This window comes from Pristiophorus japonicus, chromosome 8, assembly GCF_044704955.1.
Source record: "Pristiophorus japonicus isolate sPriJap1 chromosome 8, sPriJap1.hap1, whole genome shotgun sequence".
Lineage (NCBI taxonomy): Eukaryota > Metazoa > Chordata > Chondrichthyes > Pristiophoridae > Pristiophorus > Pristiophorus japonicus.
In genome coordinates, this window is record NC_091984.1 from 222099750 (window position 1) to 222119796 (window position 20047).

The 20047-nt window shown below is 48.7% G+C and overlaps 1 protein-coding gene across 1 annotated transcript in view; it reads right to left on the reverse strand.

Annotated features, from left to right (window-relative positions):
- Positions 1-20047, reverse strand: part of LOC139268315 (rabphilin-3A-like) — a 120203-nt gene that overhangs the window by 14542 nt on the left and 85614 nt on the right. Inside the window, exons 10-15 of the mRNA XM_070886385.1 lie at positions 17278-17357; positions 11037-11111; positions 9435-9544; positions 7792-7918; positions 7280-7336; positions 1734-1885 (exon numbers count right to left, since the gene is read on the reverse strand). Coding sequence (XP_070742486.1) covers positions 1734-1885; positions 7280-7336; positions 7792-7918; positions 9435-9544; positions 11037-11111; positions 17278-17357 — 601 coding nt within the window. The remainder of the gene's footprint in view (positions 1-1733; positions 1886-7279; positions 7337-7791; positions 7919-9434; positions 9545-11036; positions 11112-17277; positions 17358-20047) is intronic.

Sequence of the window (20047 nt, forward strand, 5' to 3'; positions counted from 1 at the left end):
ATGCTCAGCCGGCCTAGCGCCCTAAGAGAGGTGTACAATGCCTCCCTTAGCGCTCCCCCCGCCCCCCTACACTCAGGGCCCAGTTGATGAATTTTGCTGACTGAGGCGCAAACTCTTCCTTGTCGCAAACTTTACCGCCCCGCCGCCATGACTGCCCGAAATGTGCAGAACCGAAAATCCAGCCCACTGCCTTCCATCAAAAGCATCGAGGATAATGGCTGATCCACACAGGGAACTGCTGATCCACACAGGGAACTGCTGATCTGTGAACCACGTTGATACCGTAACTGAACAAGTATAATGGACTCTGCCTGAGGTAATGTGGAACTGATGATAACCAGCCAAGTGTCAGTTATGAACATTCTGTCCTCAGTTGCTTGGTATGGTTCAGGTCGTCATCAATTTTTTACCTAACTTAGTGTAATAGTACTAGGGAAGATGAATTCATTGATAAATGAACAAAAGGCAGCACAGAATGCATGGGCAAAATGACCAGCGCAAACGTAGGCAGAGAACAAGGGCTGCACACCCAGGGGAAAAATATTAGACAGAAAGCAGAGGCTGGATACAGAAACAGGCTCACTGAGAGAGAAGGGCAGGACGCAAGGATTGGATATGAGATAGACCCATTGGAGAAAACAGACCGGGAGACAAGCCTATACACTGAGACCAAAGCCAAGACACTGATTGACCAAAGCCTATACACTGAGACCAAAGCCTATACACTGAGACCAAAACCTATACATTGATTGACCAAAGCCTATATACTGATTGACCAAACCCTATACATTGATTGACCAAAGCCTATATACTGATTGACCAAACCCTATACATTGATTGACCAAAGCCTATATACTGATTGACCAAACCCTATACATTGATTGACCAAAGCCGATACATTGATTGACCAAAGCCTATACACTGATTGACCAAAGCCTATACATTGATTGACCAAAGCCTATACACTGAGAGACCAAAGCCTATATACTGATTGACCAAACCCTATACATTGATTGACCAAAGCCGATACATTGATTGACCAAAGCCTATACACTGATTGACCAAAGCCTATACATTGATTGACCAAAGCCTATACACTGAGAGACCAAAGCCTATACACTGAGAGACCAAAGCCTAAACACTGAGAGACCAAAGCCTATACATTGATTGACCAAAGCCTATACACTGATTGACCAAAGCCTATACACTGATTGACCAAAGCCTATACATTGATTGACCAAAGCCTATACACAGAGACCAAAGCCTAAACACTGAGGGACCAAAGCCTAAACACTGAGAGACCAAAGCCTATACATTGATTGACCAAAGCCTATACACTGAGGGACCAAAGCCTATACACTGAGGGACCAAAGCCTATACACTGATTGACCAAAGCCTATATACTGAGGGACCAAAGCCTATATACTGAGATGCACTGGGAGAACATATGCATGTTGCTAAGTTTATGCAATGAATCAGCCCACCAGAATAGTACAGCCGAGACAGAAAGCAGAGACTAAAACTGAGGCGGTCCGAGTAAGAGAACAGACGGGGAGTTAGTGCTGGACGTGTGATGGAGGTTCGCCAGGAGAACAGGCAGGAAGCGAGACACTCAGACAGGCAGACCGGAAGAGAACGCACGCAGGCAGCAGAGGCTGGTCTCTGCGACTGGCCCACTGGAAGAGACCAGGAAGGATGCAACAAGCAGAAAAGGCAGGTGCGGGCTTACATACATTTTGACAAAGGGGTCAGAGTATCCATTGGCATCCATGGCAGCTAAATGAACGCAACGTATAATTCCCACAATCAGGCCTCCCTGCTGACTGTTGTACAGGAGGGAGACCAGGATCCGGCCTCGCTCTTCAGTTTCACCAGCTTGTTCACCCTGCAGGGAGAGGGCAGAGAGTGCATCAGTGTCAATGTGCCCATACAATGTGTCAGGCTCAACCCTCCTCCCGCTGTATTTATAAACAATAACATGCTGGGCTGTGCCCAAAACATTCATTAATAACATACCAGTTAAAGGCCAGTATTTCTATAGGAAGGATCCCGGAAGAGGCAGAACTCACTTGCTCTGAAAACTCTGTTAGAGTAGCCCATTTAACTCTGTGGTCAGATCTCACTGCTGCAGATGATTAGACCAACATTTAGATGTGAAAACTTTTAGAAAGTAGTTTTGAAATTTTTATCTCTGTTTAATTGGGAGCTGTAACGTATTTGATTCATGGGTTCTTTGCTTAAGAATTCATAGCAACACATTGCTATTAAGAACTAGTTGGTTTATTAACAAAGGTTGAACAATCGCACTGCGCATTACCAGTTCATCCACTAGGCTCACAACTGCATACCTCGACATGGATGACCTAGACCCAACTGGCTGGGGTTTTATTGAGTCTGGTGAACATCACGTGACTGGATAAGTCACTCACAATGCAACAGCTCTACAACTATTTTGGTGCAAACTATAAATCAAATGCCCCCTTATTAAAGGGGCACTAAAACCAACAATTTAAACAAATTAACTTTTTACTGTAAGCTTAAATCAAATTAAAATTTGGTTGCCGGAGGTGATGATGCACTCCAGCCCCGCAACAGTTCTACAAACCTGTGAGCATAGAAACATAGAAAATAGGAGCAGTAGTAGGCCATTCGGCCCTTTGAATTTGCACCGCCATTCAATATGATCATGGCTGATCCTCTATCTCAACACTAGATTCACGCTTTTTCCCCATACCCCTTGATGCCTTTTTGTTTCTAGAAATCTATCTATCCCCCTCTTAAATATATTCAATGACTTGGCCTCCACAGCCTTCTATGGTAGAGCATACAGGAACCCGTAACACAGGAATTGTCCTGGGGAACAGCATCACAAAATGCTAAACTGCACCATAGATACAGGGGATGTGCACTACAGCAACTGTACTGGGAAACTGTACCACAGATACTACCCCTGCTCCCTCCTGCATTGTGGAGTTTTTACTCGGCCCATAAGGAACATAGACCTGGGCAGGTACAGGTTATGTTGGGCCTTTCAGGAATTGGACTGGGAGGAATTTCCCAGGGACTACCAGGGTATCCCCAGCCACCGCCCCACCCCGCCCCGTCTGTCATTATGTAACACCATTGTATTACTGTATACACTCAACCTCGATGCACACCTTGTCCACAAGGGGTGAACTTGTGGGAGACACTCCTTACCTGATCACACAGGTATAAAAAGGGAGGTCCCACACAGGGTCATCGTCTTTGGAGTCCTGTGAATAAAGAGTTAAGGTCACAGAGTGACCTTGTCCCTAGAATGTGCCTCGTGTGGTTTCATACTGTAGAGTAAGGACTTTACACCACCCCTTCTCGATGTGTGGTGGAGGGTGGAATGGCTGAAAGATCCTCACTCACTCCCCATCCTCACTCTCCCCACCAGAAATACTTGGGCTCCTGTGAACGAGGTGAAATCCAGTCAGAACCATATTCTGCCCCATTTTCCAAACCCCCCCCCCCCCCCCCCGCCCCCCGCCCATTCCCGGTGCTTACGCCAGATTGGAACTTCGACCGTTGAGTATCAGCCTGATCCTGTCATCCTGTCATTCTGTGTTTCCAGCAGGAGTCATTGGAGAGTTCCAAGGAAGAGGATCCTTGGTCAATATTAAGCCTGTTCCCAATCCCGGGATTCTGAGGCTAATTGTAGTGCCAATACTGCAGCCTTATTTGAGAACCAGCTAACTCAGCATAGATAAGGGATCAAGCTCGAAATCATCTGGTCTGTATAGCCTGGTACCGTGCTGGAAGTTAAGGTTACCAACTGGACCATCAGGCAGTCCCTAACACAGGCATTTTAATCCCACTGTAATGTGACATTTCTCTTGCCTACTGGCACAGTTTGTTGCTGTACCACTTGTGGTTTGCAAAGTGGCCTGATGCTGACCGACCTCCATGTCTGGCCATTTGTTACTCAGTCTGCACCAAGAGTCATCAAGGGGCATCGGGATGGGAAGGAGGAAGTAGATATGTCTTTCCCCAAAGAGCAGATGTGAAACATCAGCTTGTCTGGTAGAGTGGGGAGGGTGGGCTATGGGTGTGGGTGGGGGGTAGCTGTGGGTGGGGGGGGTAGCTGTGGGTGGGGGGGTAGCTGTGGGTGGGGTGGGCTGTGGGTGGGGGGGGAAGCTGTGGGTGGGGGGGAGCTGTGGGTGGGGGGAAGAAGCTGTGGGTGGGGGGGGGTAGCTGTGGGTGGGGGGAAGAAGCTGTGGGTGGGGGGGAAGCTGTGGGTGAGGGGGGAGCTGTGGGTGAGGGGTAGCTGTGGGTGAGGGGTAGCTGTGGGTGGGGGGGTAGCTGTGGGTGAGGGGTAGCTGTGGGTGGGGGGGTAGCTGTGGGTGAGGGATAGCTGTGGGTGGGGGGGTAGCTGTGGGTGGGGGGAGAAGCTGTGGGTGGGGGGGGGGTAGCTGTGGGTGGGAGGGGTAGCTGTGGGTGGGGTGGGCTGTGGGTGGAGGGTAGCTGTGGGTGGGGGGGTAGCTGTGGGTGGGGGGGAGCTGTGGGTGGGGGGAAGAAGCTGTGGGTGGGGGGGGGTAGCTGTGGGTGGGGGGAAGAAGCTGTGGGTGGGGGGGAAGCTGTGGGTGGGGGGGAAGCTGTGGGTGAGGGGGGAGCTGTGGGTGAGGGGTAGCTGTGGGTGGAGGGTAGCTGTGGGTGGGGGGGTAGCTGTGGGTGAGGGGTAGCTGTGGGTGGGGGGGAAGCTGTGGGTGGAGGGGTAGCTGTGGGTGAGGGGTAGCTGTGGGTGGGGGGGGTAGCTGTGGGTGGGGGAGGTAGCTGTGGGTGAGGGGTAGCTGTGGTTGGGGGAGGTAGCTGTGGGTGGGGGGGTAGCTGTGGGTGGGGGGGTAGCTGTGGGTGGGGGGGTAGCTGTGGGTGAGGAGTAGCTGTGGGTGGAGGGTAGCTGTGGGTGGGGGGGTAGCTGTGGGTGGGGGGGTAGCTGTGGGTGAGGAGTAGCTGTGGGTGGAGGGTAGCTGTGGGTGGGGGGGTAGCTGTGGGTGGGGGGGTAGCTGTGGGTGAGGAGTAGCTGTGGGTGGAGGGTAGCTGTGGGTGGGGGGGTAGCTGTGGGTGAGGGGTAGCTGTGGGTGGAGGGGTAGCTGTGGGTGAGGGGTAGCTGTGGGTGGGGGGGGTAGCTGTGGGTGGGGGTGTAGCTGTGGGTGGGGGAGGTAGCTGTGGGTGAGGGGTAGCTGTGGGTGAGGAGTAGCTGTGGGTGGGGGGTAGCTGTGGGTGAGGGGTAGCTGTGGGTGAGGGGTAGCTGTGGGTGAGGGGTAGCTGTGGGTGGGGGGGGTAGCTGTGGGTGAGGGGTAGCTGTGGGTGGGGGGGAAGCTGTGGGTGGAGGGGTAGCTGTGGGTGAGGGGTAGCTGTGGGTGGAGGGTAGCTGTGGGTGAGGGGTAGCTGTGGGTGCGGGGTAGCTGTGGGTGGAGGGTAGCTGTGGGTGAGGGGTAGCTGTGGGTGGAGGGTAGCTGTGGGTGAGGGGTAGCTGTGGGTGAGGGGTAGCTGTGGGTGGAGGGTAGCTGTGGGTGAGGGGTAGCTGTGGGTGCGGGGTAGCTGTGGGTGAGGGGTAGCTGTGGGTGAGGGGTAGCTGTGGGTGAGGGGTAGCTGTGGGTGGAGGGTAGCTGTGGGTGAGGGGTAGCTGTGGGTGAGGGGTAGCTGTGGGTGGAGGGTAGCTGTGGGTGAGGGGTAGCTGTGGGTGCGGGGTAGCTGTGGGTGAGGGGTAGCTGTGGGTGAGGGGTAGCTGTGGGTGAGGGGTAGCTGTGGGTGGGGGGGAAGCTGTGGGTGGGGGGGTAGCTGTGGGTGGGGGGGAAGCTGTGGGTGGGGGGGAAGCTGTGGGTGGGGGGGTAGCTGTGGGTGAGGGGTAGCTGTGGGTGGGGGGGAAGCTGTGGGTGAGGAGTAGCTGTGGGTGGGGGGGAAGCTGTGGGTGGGGGAGTAGCTGTGGGTGGAGGGTAGCTGTGGGTGGGGGGGTAGCTGTGGGTGAGGGGTACCTGTGGGTGGGGGGGAAGCTGTGGGTGGGGGAGTAGCTGTGGGTGAGGGGGGAGCTGTGGGTGAGGGGGGAGCTGTGGGTGGGGGGGAAGCTGTGGGTGGGGGGGTAGCTGTGGGTGAGGAGTAGCTGTGGGTGGGGGGGTAGCTGTGGGTGAGGGGTAGCTGTGGGTGGGGGGGTAGCTGTGGGTGGGGGGGTAGCTGTGGGTGAGGGGTAGCTGTGGGTGGGAGGGGGTAGCTGTGGGTGGGGGGTGTAGCTGTGGGTGGTGGGGTAGCTGTGGGTGGGGGGTAGCTATGGGTGAGGGGTAGCTGTGGGTGGGGAGGGTAGCTGTGGGTGGGGGGGGTAGCTGTGGGTGGGGGGGTAGCTGTGGGTGAGGGGTAACTGTGGGTGAGGGGTAGCTGTGGGTGAGGGGTAGCTGTGGGTGAGGGGTAGCTGTGGGTGGGAGGTAGCTGTGGGTGGGGGGTAGCTGTGGGTGGGGGGTAGCTGTGGGTGAGGGGTAGCTGTGGGTGGGGGGGTAGCTGTGGGTGAGGGGTAGCTGTGGGTGGGGGGGGTAGCTGTGGGTGGGGGGGTAGCTGTGGGTGGGGGGGTAGCTGTGGGTGAGGGGTAGCTGTGGGTGGGGGGGTAGCTGTGGGTGAGGGGTAGCTGTGGGTGGGGGGGGTAGCTGTGGGTGAGGGGTAGCTGTGGGTGGGGAGGGTAGCTGTGGGTGGGGGGGGTAGCTGTGGGTGGGGGGGTAGCTGTGGGTGAGGGGTAACTGTGGGTGGGGGGGATAGCTGTGGGTGAGGGGTAGCTGTGGGTGAGGGGTAGCTGTGGGTGGGAGGTAGCTGTGGGTGGGGGGTAGCTGTGGGTGGGGGGGTAGCTGTGGGTGAGGGGTAGCTGTGGGTGAGGGGTAGCTGTGGGTGGGGGGGGTAGCTGTGGGTGAGGGGTAGCTGTGGGTGGGGAGGGTAGCTGTGGGTGGGGGGGGTAGCTGTGGGTGGGGGGGGTAGCTGTGGGTGGGGGGGTAGCTGTGGGTGGGGGGGATAGCTGTGGGTGAGGGGTAGCTGTGGGTGGGGGGTAGCTGTGGGTGGGGGGTAGCTGTGGGTGGGGGGTAGCTGTGGGTGGGGGGGGTAGCTGTGGGTGGGGGGGTAGCTGTGGGTGAGGGGTAGCTGTGGGTGAGGGGTAGCTGTGGGTGGGGTGGGCTGTGGGGCTGTGGTTTGGGGGGGGCTGGTGGTAACCCTGCTCCCCTTTTCCCTTTTCGATCAATGTAAAAGAAAGTACAATAGAGAGGTGCATTGAATCCAGGTTTACCTCATCCTCGTAAAGTGACATTCCTCGTGTTGATCCAGCCGTAGAGCCTCGCTTTATCTATGGAAATATGCACAGTACATTTAGGGACAGTGTGGGGCATAGCAAGTGACTAAGTTCAAATCTAATTAAAATGTATTGCTAATACAATATGTCACTTTGGGGGCTGGTTTCTCCTATGTTTTGTCCATCAGGTCAGCACATTGCTTCCTCCAATATCAATCCTCCAAAGCAGTCTCCTCTGCACACTGTCAGCATGGTTGCATTGGTCACCGTACCAATGTTATGCTTATTCATCCCATATTCAGGGTATTCTGGTGGTTCACGACCACTAGAATCAGGCCCTAAACTCAATTCACACACTATCTGATGGCCTGATGACAGAGAAGGTTTCAACCCAGCGGTTTGATTGGATTGAAACTCTGATCCTGGAGTTGAAAGTTCAAAATTTTAACAGACCATGACACCCCCCCCACCCCCCCCCTGAAGAATAAAGAACTAGTAGCCCCCCTTACTGGCACCACTCTCTCCAGGCAGATGTTGAAGTTCTTTGCTTGATTGGGTTTGAGTTTTTTCAGAGAAACTCTGGTCTCCCCGATGAATTCATTGTGACCAAATTTATCTTCATCCAGGACAGAGATCCTGTGTTGGAAAGAGCGCAGTTCAGGTTGAGAAGACAACAACAGCTTGTATTTATGTAACGCCTTTAACACCGAGCCACAGAAGGAGATATTAGGACAGATAACCAAAAACTTTGTCAGAGAGGTAGGTTTTAAGGAGCGTCTTAACGGAGGAGAGCGAGGTAGAGAGGCGCAGAGGTTTAGGGAGGGAGTTCCAGGGCTTATGGTCCAGGCAGATGAAGGCCCGGCCACCAGTGGTGGAGCGATTAAAATCAGGGATGCGCAAGAGGCCAGAATTAGAGGAGCGCAGCGATCTCGGAGTATTGTGGGGCTGGAGGAGATTACAGAGATAGGGAGGGTCGAGGCCATACAAGGATTTGAAAATAAGGATGAGAATTTTTAAATTGAGTCGTTGTCTGATTCGGAGAAAATGTAGAAAGGCTACTTTTCATTTATTCTATTACATAGAGTTTTTTTCTAATGCTTTAACATATTTAACAATATTTCAGTGCATTCATTTTTCTTTTGCGGGGGGGGGGGGCGGGGTGGGGTGTATTTTAAATAAGTTAAAATTACAGTTGGGTCTCAGTCAATGTACCCCCTAATTTTTATTTTGGGTGCATGGTCCCTTTAAGACGCTGCGCAGCTTTGCGTGAAGCGTAACATTGAATGAGCCGGACCCGGGCTGCGCGGGACTGGCAGAGAGCCTCACGGTCGCGTAGCGACACGGCTTAGAGGGGGCATCAGTCTCAATCATACCAGCGGGCTGCAACATGCACATGTAAAGAAGGACCCTGTTGGCTCTGAGCGCGTGTCCTTGCAGGAGAGAAGGTTAAAATTGCAAACGTTGCGAGCTTGGCGGCTTTCGGAGAGGTACGAGCCAGGGCGATTGTAACTGCCCGCCCGCCAGGTTTTCGCTGAGAAACGATATAATCACTGAGTCGGGCCATCTGCCAGATACTTTCGTTCAAACCTGAAAAATGAAGATGATCAGAGGAGTTTGAGTTGACTGAAGATGCCTGGAGGTTTTGGAGCTTGGCTGTAGATTGCTGGGCATGTCACATTGTTCGCATGCCATTCACGAGACTCCCGAAGCAAGCGCTCTACTCGGAACTCCTTCACGGCAAACGAGCCAAAGGTGGGCAGCGGAAACATTACAAGGACACCCTCAAAGCATCCCTGATAAAGTGCAACGTCTCCACTGACACCTGGGAGTCCCTGGACAAAGACCACCCTAAGTGGAGGAAGTGCATCCGGAAGGGCGCTGAGCATCCCGAGTCTCATTGCCGAGAGCATGCAGAAACCCAGGCAGTGGAAAGAGCGTGCGGCAAATCAGTCCCACCCACCCTTACCCTCAACGACTATCTGTCCCATCTGTGACAGAGACTGTGGTTCTCATATTGAACTGTTCAGCAACCTGAGAACTCCAGTCTTCCTCGATTCCGAGGGGACTGCCTATGAGGATGAGATTGCTGGAGGGTTAGCTGCAGATTGCAAGAGGGGCTCTTTCCTTGTACATCTGTGTCTACATTTCTCACCTGAGAGTTTTTCTCTGCATGTCATCCTCAATGATTCCGTGGTAAGTTAGTCGTTCATTCCACACAGGGTTTCGGGTGTTACGCAGAGTTTTAGTGCGCAGCTTGTTTGACTGTGCGTTTGGAACATAAACATGTTGGACGTCAGCTCATTCAGTTGCTCAGGTTACCATTTGTGGGTGCCCCAAAAAACATCAACAATTCTGACATTTTATCAGGTTAAATTTGTTTTCTTCTCTAATTCCCCGTCCATCTGTCCTGAAGGCAGTGGTTCACGATAGGATATGGCCTTCCTAGCCCACAGACACTGAGGCCAATGTATCATCACACTGTGCACGAATTAGATTAGCTGACTCAGCACAGACCAGTGTCGAACCTGGGGATGGGTGCCCAGTACTGTATCAGTAAGTGCATCTACCCAACATTAAATCAGGGGACGCCCCATCTGGTTAAATGGTTCTGACCGAAAATGTATTTATCCTTCTTATGGCTCCTTTCTTGGCTGACAGGGTGGGCGAGCCACCAGCTCTGCTGGGCAGTGCCAAAGTTTCATTGTAAATCCAGTTGGTGGGAGATGCTTCGAAGCACCCAGGAGTCAGGAGCGGATTACCCACGGGGCAGATGGGGCTGCAGCCCCAGGCCCATCAAAGAACATAGGTCCATCGAATAAATGTGGGAAAAAAATATAAGGCCTCCCAAATAGGCTGAACAGAATAGACAATAAGAGAGGAAAAACAAAACCGAGGAAAATATATTAATTTGTTTATACCTATATTCAGAAGTACCTATATATATTAATGTACCCATACACAGATCATAATATGTAATAACCGGTTTTATTTCATGTTATTGAGAGAAATTTGAATATATCTACAGGATATTAGTATTGCAATGTTACCAGAACCATAATATATACCTACTTGATACAGAATATATGCTTTCATTGTTGAAGATACTGGCCTATGTTTTCATACTCAGAATCAGAATCATATACGGAATGTAATAAACATGACGATAGGCCCATTGCCCCAAACCCATCAGGCTCTTAATCTGGCCCTGCCCAGGGTTGACTTCACTTCCACCTTTTCCCATCCTTCTTGCCGGGAAATGCTCTGCCTTCCACTTTGGGCCTTGTCCACAGTAGACTGGCTGAGATCAAGACCTTTCCCTGAGGAATTTGGCGAGTAATGGGGTAGACTTTGACTTTGTAAAATGTGTTGCCGGCGCATCCCTTTTATCGCACAAAGTCAAGCTCTACCTCAATGTGTTTCTGATAACAGTTAAAATAATGATAGGCTAAGAAATGTAATGTAGACATGTTAATTCCTGATGTCAGTGAAAATTATTGGTGTAGACATGACACTTCAACTGTAATGTATCTCAGACAGTCCCCATACATCATAAGTAATGGGCTCGACGGGCCGAATGGCCTCCTTCTGTGCTGTAACCATTCTATGAGCCACAGAAACCCAAAACAATGTAACTGTGATGCACAGTTGCTCCCCTGTACATTACAGTGGCCATAGAACAGATACTTTACACTTCACCAACTCTAATGGTAGATGTCATGAACACGGTGTTTACAATCTGACAGGAACATCTTACCTTGCTGGCACCAGGCAGGAGATGTATTTTCACATATGGATCAGCCAAGCCGTTGGAGTCCATGGGTTTCAGCCCCTGTAAGATAGGAAGGTCGCAAATGCCCAGTCAGTACTTGGGCTACCAGTCTGTAGCTGAATCTCACATGACCACATGTAGACAAAATGGTCATCACCTCCAATAGTATTTCTGTTCGACTTGATAATGAGTTTACCAGTTTAATGTTAATGTCAAGTAGATTTGCATCCACTAGTTAGTGTGTTGAGGTTTCCCAAACCTGGTTTCATGTAATACATTCACAGGTAACAGTAAGAGATTTTCATCCTGTTGGTCTAAATTGGATGCAAACACAGATCTCCAAAATGACTAAAGCTCCCAATTCCCCTAAAAGCACAGTGTGCTAACTGACCCTATCACCTAGTGTCCTTGAAATTGCCATTCTAGTGTACTGCTACATCCAATCTCCTAGGGCTACATGTTTAACAAGAACAACTTGCATTTATTTCACGCCTTTAACGTAACAAAATGTTCATGTCACACAGCAGGGACCCAAACATCTCTTTGTAGTTAAAGCATTTTAAAATACCTATTAATTGAGGACTTTTCAATTCTTTGGGATGAGAGGATATTTCATAATTGACTGGCAATTGCTTTGATATCTTTAGTGACCTAATATCCTCATGCTGAGTTTCATTATGGAGTCTTACCAGAAAAAGATAATAAAGGATCAATCCCACCAATAGGTATAGTCTACAGACCACCTAATAGCGGAAGAGAGGCGGAGGAAGAAATATGCAGACACATTGGGAAAATGAGTAAAAAAACATAGAATAATAATCATGGGGGATTTCAACTACCCTGACATTAATTGGACAAAAGAGGTAGGTAAAGGGGATAAGGGAATGGAGTTCCTACAATGTGTACAGGATTCCTTTCGAAATCAACAAGGGAGGATTCGCTATTGGATCTAGTAATGGGGAATGAACCAGAGCAGATAAGAGAAGTAAAAGTAGTGGAACATCTAGGCAATAGTGACCATAATATAATATGCTTCAAGATGATAATTGTGAAGGACATAAGTATGACAAAAACCAGGGTAATAGATTGGTGAAAATCTGATATTGAAGAACTGAGAATAGAACTTGGGAAAATAAAATAGGCAATAATATTGTCAAAAAATGATGTAGAGCATCATTGGGAAACATTTAAAACGGTGTTCAACAAAGTGCAGGGTCAATATATTCTGCAAAAAGGAAAGAACAAACTAAACACTAATGAGACTCCATGGATGAATAAAGCCATAAGGGAACAATTGAGGATAAGGAAAGAGGCATAGATTAAGTACATAGACAGCATGATAAGGGAGAATACGCAACGATTAAGAGAGGAGTCAAAAAAACAATTAGGAAGACAAAAAGTAACTATGAAATTAAATTATCAAGGAACATAAATCAAAAAATAAAATATTTTAAGGGCACATCAATAAAAAAAAAAGGAAGGTTGGGATGGGAATAGGGCCATTAAGGGATAGACAGGATAATACCACAGGTAACGATAGAGAGATGACAGAAATATTAAATAATTATTTTGCTTCAGTATATACCAGGGAGATAGAACAGGTGGACATGACATTGGATGATGAGATTAGTAATGAGATAAGTACATTTAAAATAAAAAGAGGGGTTATATTAAAGAAACTAATTAAACTCAAAGAGGATAAAACCCCTGGTCCAGGTGGATTGCAGCCACATATTTTAAAAAGAATCGAGGGAAGAGGTAGCAGAGGTATTTCTACATATATTTAATAAATCGTTAGAAAAAGGAGTAGTGCCAGAGGACTGGCTGATAGCTAACGTAATACCTATATTTAAGGGGGATAGAACATGTCCAGGGAATTATAGACCAGTCAGCTTAATATCGGTGGTAGGAGAGATAATGGAATCCCTACTAAAGGAGAAAAGAGAAGAACATCTAGAAACCAAAAATATAATAACGAATAGTCAGCATGGAATTCAAAAGAGAAAGTCTTGCTTGACCAACCTCACTGAATTTTTTGAAGAGGTAACAGAGAGAGTAGACAATGGTAATGCAGTGGATGTAACTTATCTAGATTTTCAAAAGGCCTTTGATAAGGTATGCCATAATAGACTGATGAACAAGGTCAGAGAATGCGGAGTCGGGACAAAAAGCAGAATGGATAGCTAGTTGGCTTCAAGACAGAAAACAGAGAGTAGGGGTAAAAGGTAGCTATTCACAGTGGCAGAAGGTGGCTCGTGGTGTTCCACAAGGATTAGTGCTGGGACCACAGTTGTTTAGAATTCATATTAACGATTTCGACTTTAGAATCAAAAACACAATTTCTAAATTTGCGGATGATGCCAAATAGTCAATACTGAGGAGGAATTACAGGAGGACATTAATAAACTTGCAGAATGGGCATATAATTGGCAAATGAAGTTCAACACAGATAAATGTGAGCAATTACATTTTGGTAGGAAGAATAGAGAGGTCACTTACTACTTGGAGGATGCGAGTCTAGGTGGGGTAGAGCAACAAAGGGACCTCGGAGTACAAATACACAAATCGCTAAAAGTTGCGACACAGGTTAGCAAGGGCGTAAAATATCGCAAACCAAGTACTAGGGTTTATTTATAGAGGTATAGAATTGAAAAGTAGGGAAGTTATGCTAAACCTGTATTGAACCTTCGCTGGACCACACTTAGAGTACTGCGTACAGTTCTGGTCACCAAATGATACGGAGGCACTGGAGAGGGTGCAGAGAAAATTTACAAGGATGATACCAGAAATACAAGGGTTTTTAAAAATTCATTCCAGAGATGTGGGTGTCGCTGGCAAGGCCAGCATTTAGTGACCATCCCTAATTGCCCTCAAGAAGGTGGTGGCAAGCCACCGCCTTGAACTGCTGCAGTCCTTGTGGTGAAGGTATTCCCACAGTGCTGTCAGGGAGGGAGTTCTAGGATTTTGACCCAGCGACAATGAAGGAACGGCAATATACTTCCAAGTCAGGATAGTGTTCCCATGCGCCTGCTGCCCTCGTCCTTCTAGGTGGTATAGATTGTGGGTTTGGAAGGTGCTGTCGAAGAAGCTGTTGAGTTGCTGCAGTGCATCTTGTAGATGGTGCACACTGCAGCCACAGTATGCCGGTGGTGGAGGGAGTGATTGTTTAAGGGGTGGATGGAGTACCAATCAAATGGGCTGCTTTGTCCTGGATGGTGTCTAGCTTCTTAAGTGTTGTTGGAGCTGCACTCATCCAGGCAAGTGGAGAGTATTTCATCACATTCCTGACTTGTGCCTTGTAGATGGTGGAAAAATTTTGGAGAGTCAGGAGGTGAGACACTCGCTGCAGAATACCCAACTTCTGACCTGCTCTTGTTGCCACCGTATTTATGTGGCTGGTCCAGTTAAGCTTCTAGTCAATGGTGACCCCCAGAATGTTGATGTTGGGTTATTCGGCGATGGTAATGCTGTTGAATGTTAAGGGGCGGTGATGCTTGTTGGAGATAGTCATTGGCTGGCACTTGTGTGGCGCGAATGTTATTTGCCACTTACCATCCCAAGCCTGAATGTTGTCCAGGTCCTGTTGCATGCGGGCATGGACTGCTCCATTATCTGAGGAGTTGCGAATGGCACTGAACACTGTGCAGTTATCAGCGAACATCCCCACTTCTGACCTTATGATGGAATTGCCCTGAGGAACTCCTGCAATGATATCCTGGGGCTGAGATGATTGACCGCCAACCACCACAACCATCTTCCTTTGTGCTAGGTATGACTCCAGCCAGTGGAGGGTTTTCCCCCTAATTCTTCAGTTTTACTAGGGCTCCTTGGTGCCACACTCTGTCAAATGCCAAGGGCAGTCACTCTCACCTCACCTCTGGAATTCAGCTCTTTTGTGCATGTTTGGACCAAGGCTGTAATGAAGTCTGGGGCCGAGTGGTCCTGGCGGTACCCAAACTGGGCATCAGCGAACAGGTTATTGGCAAGTGCCACTTGATAGCACTGTTGACGATACCTTCCATCACTTTGCTGATGATTGAGAGTAGACTGATGGGGTGGTCATTGGCCGGATTGGATTTGTCCTGCTTTTTGTGGACAGGACATACTTGGGCAGTTTTCCAAATTGTCGGATAGATGCCAGTGTTGTAGCTGTCCTGGAACAGCTTGGCGAAAGGCGCACAAGTCTTCAGCACGACAGCCGGGATGTTGCCGGGGCCCATAGCCTTTGCTGTATCCAGTGCGCTCAGCCATTTCTTGATATCACGTGGAATGAACTGAATTGGCTGAAGACTGGCTTCTGTGATGGTTGGAACCTCAGGAGGAGGCCGATAGGGATCATCCTCTTGACACTTCTGGCTGAAGATGGTTGCCAACGTTTCAGCCTTGTCTTTTGCACTCACGCGCTGCGCTCCACCATCATTGAGGATGGGGATAGTCACAGAGCCTCCTCCTCCTGTTAGTTGTTTAATGGTCCACCACCATTTATGACTGGATGTGGCAGGACTACAGAGCTTTAATCTGATCTGTTGATTGTGGGATCACTTAGCCTTGTCTATAGCCTGGTGCTTCCGCTGTTTAGCATGCATGTAGTCCTGTGTTGCAGCTTTCCCAGACTGGCACCTCATTTTTAGGTATGGCTGGTGTTGCTCCTGGCATGCTCTTCTGCACTCCTCATTGAACCAGGGTTGGTCCCCTGGCTTGATGGTAATGGTAGAGTGAGGGATATGCCGGGCCATGAGGTTACAGGTTGTGGTGGACTACAATTCTGCTGCTGCTGACTCAGGGCTGCCCAGTTTTGAGCTGCTAGATTTGTTCTGAATCTATCCCATTTAGCACGGTGGTAGTGCCACACAACACAATGGAGGGTGTCCCCAGTGTGAAGATGGGATTTCGTCTCCACAATGACTGTGCGGTGGTCACTGCTACAAATGCTGTCATGGACAGATGTATCTGCGACAGGTAGACTGGTGAGGACTAGGTCAAGTAGGTTTTCCCTTCATGTTGGTTCTCTCATAACCTGCTGCAGGCCCAGTCTGGCAGCTATGACCTTCAGGACTTGGCCAGCCCAGTCAGTAGTGGTGCTACCGAGCCACTCTTGGTGATGGACATTGAAGTCACTCACCCAGAGTACATTCTGTGCCCTTGCTACTGAGTGCTTCTTCCAAGTGATGTTCAACATGGAGGAGAATTGATTCATCAGCTGAGGGAGGACGGTAGATGGTAATCAGCAGGAGGTTTCCTTGCCCAGGCTTGACCTGAAGCCAGGAGACTTTATGGTGTCCAGAGTCAATGTTGAGGACTCCCAAGGCCACTCCCTTCCGACTGTATACCACTGTGCTGCCACCCCTGGTGGGTCTGTCCTGCTGGTGGGACAGGACATACCCAGGGATGGTGATGGGGGATTCTGGGACATTGGCTGAAAGGTATGAATCTGTGAGTGTGACTATGTCAGGCTGTTGTTTGACTAGTCTGTGGGACAGCTCTCCCAATTTTGGTACAAGTCCCCAGATGTTGGTGAGGAGGACTTTTCAGGGCTGGGTGTGCCATTGTCATGTCTGTACCTGGTGCCGAGGTCGATGCCGGGTGGTCCGTCCGGTTTTATTCTTATTATTGTTTTTCGTAGCGGTTGTGTACAATTGAGTGGCTTGCTAGGCCATTTCAGAGGACAGATAAGAGTCAACCACATCGCTGTGTCTGGAGTCACATATAGGTCAGAACGGGTAAGGAGGGCAGATTACATATATATCAGGAAAGGACGAACAGGCTGGGTGTCTCTTGTCTCTTGAAAAAAGAAGGCTGAGGGGTGACCTAATAGAGGTCTTTAAAATGATGAAAGGTTTTGATGGAGTGGATACAGAGAGAGTGTTTCCACTTGTGGGGAAGACCATAACTAGAGGCCATCAATATAAGATAGTCACCAAGAAATCCAATAGGGAATTCAGAAGAAACTTCTTTACTTAAAGAGTGGTGAGAATGTGGAACTCGCTGCCACAGGGACTGGTTGAAGTGAATAGTATCGATGCATTTAAGGGGCGTCTAGACAAGCATATGAGGGAGAAGGGAATCGAGAGTTATGCTGATAGATTTAGATGAGAAAAGATGGGAGGAGGCTCGAGTGGAGCATACATGCTGGCATGGACTGGTTGGGCCGAATGGCCTGTTTCTGTGTCGTATATCCGATCTAATCCTATGTGAAATGAGTAAATCAGAAAGCCAGACAGCTTACCTTTGCTTTTATGATGGTGCAGTGCAAAGCATTGTTGATCTGGTCGTATATTAGACTGAACTCCAGTGCTCCCAGTGTAGCTGTGAACACAACCAATACAACGTTCTCAACAAAACAATCTCCAACCTCAAGTATGAAAACACCATTGTCATTCGTAGCATTCATTTCGGTTTAAAATCATAAATAATTTTGATAGATATCATTCTTCAAGGCAAACGCAGTTCCATCATTTAATCTGCGTCAGTCTTTCAAGTATAAATAACATTCTTTCAGGTGTAACTTGGATAAAAAACATCTTGTACTTATGCATGGCGATGGTCTCAGTTGATTGACAGGTTATGATATAGAATGGATTCAGACAGTACATATTTGAGCCTGTATGAACACTTGATCCACTACCCTAACAGAGATACTAACCTGAAATGGGTTAAAATGATAGGCTAATAAATTAATGTAGACATATTAAGCATTCGCATGACTGTACTGCACAGCAACATTTCTGGGCTTCAATCTGCTTTGCATTGTCTGATATTACAGAATGTAATGCCACAAAGATGCTTCTTTTATCACAGTAACTCAGGTCACTATGACCTGGATCAGAATGGCCATCTGGGATCTCAGTTAATCATGTGCTTGCCATTGGATTCCTTGTTCTAGGAGAACACTTGGGGGTCTTACATCTCCTGCCACTGACTCCAGTGGTGTGTTTCTCCTCCAAATATTTCTGCTGTATTTTTGGTAGGCTTACTCTTTATCTATCTCTACTGCATGACATAAAACACGAACATAGTTTACACCAATCCAAAATCCCAACCCAGTCAAGAACTGCTCTTCAAAATGACCCAGATCCATAAGCTCCTCTGACGGAAGGGAGCAAGGGGTTATGGGGAGCGGGCGGGGAAGTGGAGCTGAGTCCATGATCTTATTGAATGGCGGAGCAGGCTCGAGGGGGCCAAATGGCCTACTCCTGCTCCTATTTCTTATGTTCTTATGAAAGCTGCTGATATTTGCTGGCAAACCCTTAGGGTGACAATGTCCAAATCCCGCCAGCACGCATCAGACAACTGCAAGAATCTGCCTGCAATTTTCTATCCACAATAGACGGACTATCGGGGCCTTGTCAGAGCCAGAAAATGTAGACTTCAGTGCAATTGTGTGGCTGTTTTAGTTGAAATGTTAACCCAATGGCAGACAGAGGAATGTCATGAACGGGCTGGGGAAGCGGATGAGGGGCACAAGCAGAAAATTCAGAATTGGACGCGTTTCTTCCCAATGCTGCTTTCAGCCCCTGCCCGGGTCACCGGTGCATGTACTTCCAGGGGAGCAGCCAGGTATCCTGCCCTGGAAAATGTAGAATCTTTACATTAAATATATGTCGCATTCTGGCTAAATTTAAACCCATTTAATTTCACAATTGCATGAGGCAAAATAAATAACATTTGGGTTTGTCATTATTTAGCAAAACCATCACATCCCCATAAACAGCTGAAGAGTCACCTGAGTCTCCCTTCAATCACCGCAAGAGGAGATTGTGTTCTCTTGACTGCGACACAACTCACTCGAGGAGACTAACTGAAAACATATCAGCAGCAGGGTTTCCCTGGCTGCGCTTTCGTCAGAGGAGCTCTTTGATCTGGGTCATTTTGAAGAGCAGTTCTTGACTGGGTTGGGATTTTGGATTGGTGTAAACTACGTTCGTGTTTTATGTCACGCACTAAAGAGAGAGATAAAGAATAAGCCTACCAGAAATGCAGCAGGAATATTTGGAGGAGAAACACCACCACTGGAGTCGGTGACAGGAGATTTAAGACCCTCCGAGTGTTCTCGAGCACAACCCAGAAAGAGAATCCAATGGCAACCACATGATTAACTGAGATCCCAGATGGCCATTCCGACCCAGGGTCATAGCGACCTGAGTCACTGTAATAAAAGAGGCATCTTTGTGGCGTTAGATTCTGTAATATCAGACAATACTAAGCAGATTGAAGCCCAGAAATGTGTCTGTGTATTCAAAGTGAGAATAGCTGATGACTTCAGAAGTACGGCTGTGAGAACAATGTCTTTGTTGCGACAGTAAGTTGTCATTTCACAAATAAATTATCTGCAAACTAAGTGCGTCTATTTTAGTTCCTGTTCTCTAAGGGAGGCGCCGATGGTTTTTACAAATAAAGCAGGATACATAAAAACTCCCATTAAAGGGCGGGACTTTAAACATTCCAACAACTTCCATTTATATAGTGCCTTTAAAACATCCCAAGGCGCTTCAAGGAGCGTAATCAGACAAAATCTCACACTGCGTCACATAAAAGAGATATTAGGACAGGTGTTGGTCAAAGAGCATTGGTTTAAGGAGCGACTTAAACATAGGAGAGAGAAGTAGAGAGGTTTAGGGGGGGAATTGCAGAGTTTTAGGTCGAGGCAGCTGAAGGCACGGCTGCCAATCACGGAGAGTTGGAAAACAGGGATGTGCAAGAGGCCAGAATTGAAGGACAGCAGAGATTTCGGAGGGTTGGTAGGGCCGGAGGAGGCTACAGAGATAGGGAGGGATCAGGCCATGAAGCGATTTGAACACACGGATGAGAATTTTAAAATCGAAGCGTTGCAGGTCAGCGAGCCCAGGGGTGATAGGTGACCGGGACTTGGTACAATTTCATTTTTCTCTCTCAGCTGATGACTGAGCTGCTCTGCCTTTCCAGCAATTTCCTGCTTTTAGTTTCACCCCAGCGGTGAAATGTTGGATTCCCTTAATCACGTTACATAAGAACATAAT